Source organism: Scylla paramamosain, chromosome 11, assembly GCF_035594125.1.
Source record: "Scylla paramamosain isolate STU-SP2022 chromosome 11, ASM3559412v1, whole genome shotgun sequence".
In the NCBI taxonomy this organism is placed as follows: domain Eukaryota; kingdom Metazoa; phylum Arthropoda; class Malacostraca; order Decapoda; family Portunidae; genus Scylla; species Scylla paramamosain.
Genome location: NC_087161.1, coordinates 28,250,239 through 28,256,022, shown reverse-complemented (window position 1 = coordinate 28,256,022; position 5,784 = coordinate 28,250,239). Strand labels below are relative to the sequence as shown.

At 42.7% G+C, this 5,784-nt stretch overlaps 1 protein-coding gene across 1 annotated transcript in view; it reads right to left on the bottom strand.

Annotated features, from left to right (window-relative positions):
• Nucleotides 1–2,781, bottom strand: part of LOC135105192 (mucin-2-like) — a 20,219-nt gene extending 17,438 nt beyond the window's left edge. The window contains exon 1 of the mRNA XM_064013280.1: nt 2,413–2,781. Within this exon, the coding sequence (XP_063869350.1) occupies nt 2,413–2,500 (88 nt within the window). The 5' untranslated portion in view covers nt 2,501–2,781. The remainder of the gene's footprint in view (nt 1–2,412) is intronic.
• Nucleotides 2,782–5,784: the final 3,003 nt, after the last annotated feature.

Genomic DNA, 5,784 nt, shown 5'->3' with positions numbered 1-5,784 from the left:
ATTAAAATTTCCAATGTATAGACAGCAAAATATTTAGTGGCGGCTGTAGTGAAAGGGTTAACACGAGAAACACTCTTGAGAACACGGCTAATCATCTCCACGGCCTTGGGAAACAGTCGTGGTGGAAATGCAATGTTTTTGAATACGAACCAAAGTATTAGTTCCTTTCTTTGTCACGATTCATCATCTCCCAACGTTGGTTTCCCTTTTCTTCCCTGGCCTCACTCCCTCGCTCCCTCGTTCCCTCATTCCCGTAACCTACATACCGTGTGCTCTCGGCCTACTCGCTTTCCATCAACAACTCAACATATAAATTGCGCGAGAAAGAAGCGTTTAATAAGTGCTGGGAGGGGGAGGCGGAGGAAGTGGCGGTGGCGGTGGTGGAGGTGGTGGTGCTGCTGCTTCCGGTATGACTTCTGCCGCGTGTGTGTGTGTGTGTGTGTGTGTGTGTGTGTGTGTGTGCGGTTTTAAGAGACACTTCAACTAATTTTGGATAATCCTTTTAGCTTTTCTCTTTAGGGGCTGACACCTTCAATGGGACTTTTCCCCTTTTTTGTAGCATTTTTGAAAAAGAAACGAAAAACAAAAGCAAAAACAAGAACAACGACAAGAATAAGAAGAACCAGAACAAAACCACCACCACCACCACCAACAACAACAAAAACAACAACAACAACAACATCAACAACAGCAGCAACGTCAACAACGACAAGATGAAGCGAATCAGCTGCTACACGGATGGGGCACGCATGCTGTACACGTATATACACACATTTGACCCTCGAGGCAGCCAGCTTGCAGGGTGGCCGCCTAACAGAATTACACGCATATCAGTACCAACACTCCACCAATCACTCACGAGGAAGGTAAATACATAGAGCTGAGAACCAACAGGAGGGGGAGAAGTGAAGACCAGGTGGGGAGGGGAAGTGAAGTCCATGCAACATTACTCCACACACACACACACACACACACACACACACACACACACACACACACGTATTTCTCACCACAACTGTTTTCAAAGGTCACAGAGATGATTAGCCGGGTTCTCAAGACTATTCCTCCTGTTAACAAAATAGAAATCTTGTTAATCTGTCACTACAACCGTAAAAACACCCTTAAAAATCCGTATAACTTCAAACATATTCTTTAAAGGTAGTGGAAGTGCGTCTCAGAAGTATTTCAGAATATTGTCCTCATTACCACGATGCACTTCTCGACCTTCCGAACTTTCCCCGGCAGTGTTGGTGCACTCTCACCCAGCCTCTGACTCCAAGTCCTTCAGTGGCGACAGTCAGTGCTTGATACAGGAGTCTAAAGGTCGCCACTCGATCACCATGAGGTCGGTCGAGGAAATCAGAACGGATATGCCCAAACAAATTATTGGTAGTGTTCGCCCCACATTCTAGGACCGTGTTCTTGTAAAATCTTTCGGCTACTTATCTCGATTACTTTTAACGGGCTCTTGTTGAAGTTGCAGGGGGTCTTCGAAGGAGTTTTCATGATTCTAGTGATAGTTCAACAGAGTCTAGTGGAAGTAATAGAAGTTTTTAAGTCTGTTTTTGTGATTCTAGTGATCGTTTAACAGAATCTCATGGAAGTTGTTGATGTTTTCAAAGGTGTTTTCATGATTCTGTGATAGTTTTAATAAGTATCATTCACTTTTAACAGACTGTCTAAGTTATGGAGGGTTTTCAAGACTGTTCTTATGATTCTAGTGATACAAATTGAAAAAAAAGTATTGCTGTGGGACTTCCTTCTTTCCAGCGACACTTTATTCAATCATCAAGCCTATTTTTCCAAAAAAAAAAAAACGCACATGCCAAACCAGTTTGTCAAGCTATCGCCGAGTGAGTGAGAAGCACCCACAAGCCTCCTGGCAACCTGTCTTCAACGCTGCACTTGGAAGCTCTGAGTGGAGGCGTGAGCTTCCAGAAGGGCGTCACTCTACCAACCTGCTTGTACCACCACGATCAGGCTCTATCCACCTAAAGACACGACTTCTTCACTCTTGGACTCCTAATGACAACGTGACGCTTGCTACTTCTCTCGACTAATCCTTGACTACTTAAGTGAACAGAGAGCGGAATGGAGTGAAGCTTTCTTGAAGTGGACTGCAGTGGAGGTGAGACAAGCTCTCTAGTACTGGAGTGGGGTGAACAGGAGTCAGTAAAACCATACACTCTTAGAAGTATGTACTGGATCACTCTTCCTGCACGTGGTGTCTGGAAGCAATACTATAATCTTGCAGCACAATTTTACCACACCATTTCATTAAACCTGAGAGACCATCGGAGTCTAAGGCAAAGGTTCCTGTGCGGAAAAAAAAAAAAAAAAAAATCAGTATGCCAGTGGCCAATGTCCTCATAAACATGATCTTGTATGAATGTGGGTAATTAACCTACTTACCAAAGGCTCGCGGGGAAGGGCTGTTGTCGAGGGGCAAGCCATGCGTAAGGGCGGCCACCACACACACCCACAGAACTGCCCACGCCATGCCCGGCTGTGTGGCGCACCTTTCTTCTTCCCTTTCTCAAGCAGCACCGAAATTTAAAGGACTGACACGCGAGGGGCAGGGTTGAGCACCGGAGCGCGCTGCTGTCAGTCACACACAGGGAGGAGTGGCGCACGTGAGCCTTGCCTGCTCGCACCACCCGTAATGACTCTCACTGTGCCGCCGCGGCCTGCTCCAGTCCTCCTGCCACCGCCTAAGTTTCCCTCCGGTTGTCACACACCACAATATCTCTCCAGCAGCAGCAGTCGGGCGTTCCTCACACGTCAACACGCACATTGACTACAACTGGTAATAATTACTTTAACTATATAATTGTCGTGTGCCAATTATTATAGAGAGGTTGACCTGAATCTGATAATGTTCTTCCCTCATACCTGTTACATTAGTAGACCGTAGCACGCACACACACACACACACACACACACACACACTTTAAGGAACATTATAGGCAGGTCACTGAAAAATAGTAATGGCAGTAGTAGTAGTAGTAGTAGTAGTAGTAGTAATAGTAATAATAATAATGATAGTAATAATAATAATAATAATAATAATAATAATAATAATAATAATAATAACAATAACAATAACAATAACGATAACAGTAATAATAATATATGAAGAAAATAAAAAGCTAAATCCACAGCTTATGTAGTTGGTATGTAATTACATAGTTACTACGTGTATTGCTATACAAGTTTGGAAAAACCACATGATGGTTTATTTTTATGAGAAAGGACGTGACATTTCGTGAGTGACGGAAGCAAAGTGAGATGCGACTCATTGCGTTTGATGATCTGAACAGTAGGGTAGGCAGTGAGCAATGAGCCAGCCTTAGGGAGTCTTGGTGGGGCGTGATTCCCAGATAGAGGTCCGTAATCAGAAGCGCTTTGCTCTCAGTCATCACGACTATTTTCAAATCCCACAAAAATTATTAACCGGCTTCTCAAGACTTTGTCATGTTAGAAATGTGGAAATTTTGTTGATCTGTCATTAGAACCATGAAAAAAAAAAAAAAACATAAAAACCTGTGCAACTTCAAGTAGAGACTTTTGAAGGCAGTGGAGGTGTGGAGCAGAGGTGCTTTAGAATATGGTCCAGAGCACCTTGAGAACACTGTGGGCCTGCGCGCATCCTGCTGCACCTCACTCCCATGCAAACACTGATCCGAGAACTGATTTACGTGGCAGTGCTGTGTTATTACTAAGCAGTCCTCTATACGCGGAACAACTTTCATTTGTTCCCATTTCAGAGAAGAAATCCGAAACACTTCCTGTGACGGTTAACATTATACCACGGGTGGGTAGGCACGATATCACGTTAATAATCATGCTCAGGCACAGAGTGATTCAATGGTGAGCAGGTGGTATGGCTGCGGAAGTGAATCCAGGAGACAAATTGCCGGGGTTGTCTTCTTTCTCACCGCGATCCCCGAGCACCTGGCTGTGAATACATACTGCACGGCACGCCACACGAGGAATGACTCTGTGACCTTGTTTCCCGCTGGGAGCTGTGTGTGTGTGTATGTGTGTGTAAAATGGTTTCCAACACACAGATACGGATATGAACACTACTACTACTACTACTACTACTACTACTACTACTACTACTACTGACGTTCAGTAATTTTTTATTTCTTTGTTTCAGCTTGTTACTAACATTTGATTGTTTGTATAAATAGTATTGATTGTTCAAAGTGTTTTCTTATTACAGTAAGATCATCAACGGTTGGTGAAGATTCAGCTGGGCAAGAGCAAGTGAGCTGCCAGCGGGCGAGGGAGGCAACGCTGTTAAGTGAGGCTAGTGAAGGAGACGGTGAATGAAGATCGTGCTGCACTTGCGTCCTATGAACTATGTAATGTTAAGTTTTATTATTATTGTAAATCATACCGCTTAAAAATATAATATGTAGCTAATTCCCTTGTGTATAAGTTTCCAGTGTGTGTGTGTGGGCGGCTTGGTGGGTGAGTGGTTTGGTGAGCGGGGTGTAAACTAGAACACAATGAAGCGAGAGGCGATGGTTCACTCTAGTGTTCATACGATTCACTCTTACTAGTAGAACAGAGAGAATAGGATGAGGAAATAGGTTATGACAATTCTTAACAACCCAGTTAGTGTACAAGGGAGGAAGAATACAAAGTTACCAGACTGAACGCATAAGACAAGGGTGTTATCAGACAATAAGGAAGGTGAATCGCATTAATGAACCCTGCCAATACTGTACTGGAGTCCTGAGAATAAAAAGATTTATACGAAACAGCTTCTGCCATAAACAATCAACAATGAAGCCTCACATCTGCATGAAACAGGCAACCGCTGCTTCATTACATGAGCGAGGAAGCTACACTGGTAACAACTGGATTTGACGGAGTCACTCAGTATAGTGGATCTACTGGTTCTCATATATATATATATATATATATATATATATATATATATATATATATATATATATATATATATATATATATATATATATATATATATATATATATATATATATAAAGTGTTAGATGATAGGAATAAGATACTACATCATGCTATACAGAAGTGTACTTAACTACTTATTGTATTAAAGGGAGCGGTCAGGTTGTCTGAACGAGGTGTCAGAAGCATCTAATACTTGTCTAGCTCCTAGGGGGAGGGGGAGGCCGCCGACACCCCACTGCTCTGCCACATTGAGGGTTTGGTTCCCTGAATGATGCAAGCAGTGGTCTGAGGGTGTCTGGTGGTCCTACCATGCAAATGTCAATTGATCTGACCTGCAAGTTACTCTCACACCTGTGCTGCGGTGACTCTTAGTGAGGCGAGTGAGAAAAATTCATTCACTCTTCTCTCCTCTGTAAGGATTTCAACCCAAAATCAATATAATTTCGGCAAAAGGTTATATTGCTCAAATTAACCTGACCTCTTAATGCAAGCCTCCACAGTCACAATCACTGCCTCTGACTCCACCACGTGACAAGTCTCCCCATCCTTCTCCACTCATCTCTGGCGTGTCTTCTTGTTTTAGTTCTACATGACAGAACATTAAAACATTTCTTCAGTTAAAGCTTTTTATTTAAATAAGGGCATATAAGCCATACTGTATACAAATTGTAACAGCATGTATAACATCCACATAAATAGACTTGACTCTTCGCCAAGCAATGTTCACCAAGCAATGCCACAAACAGTATCATTAATTTAATATCTATAGTGTTTACTGTGTTATCACAATTAGTTGTGGGTGTAGTAATATACCCTTCATGTATGAGAGAGAGAGAGAG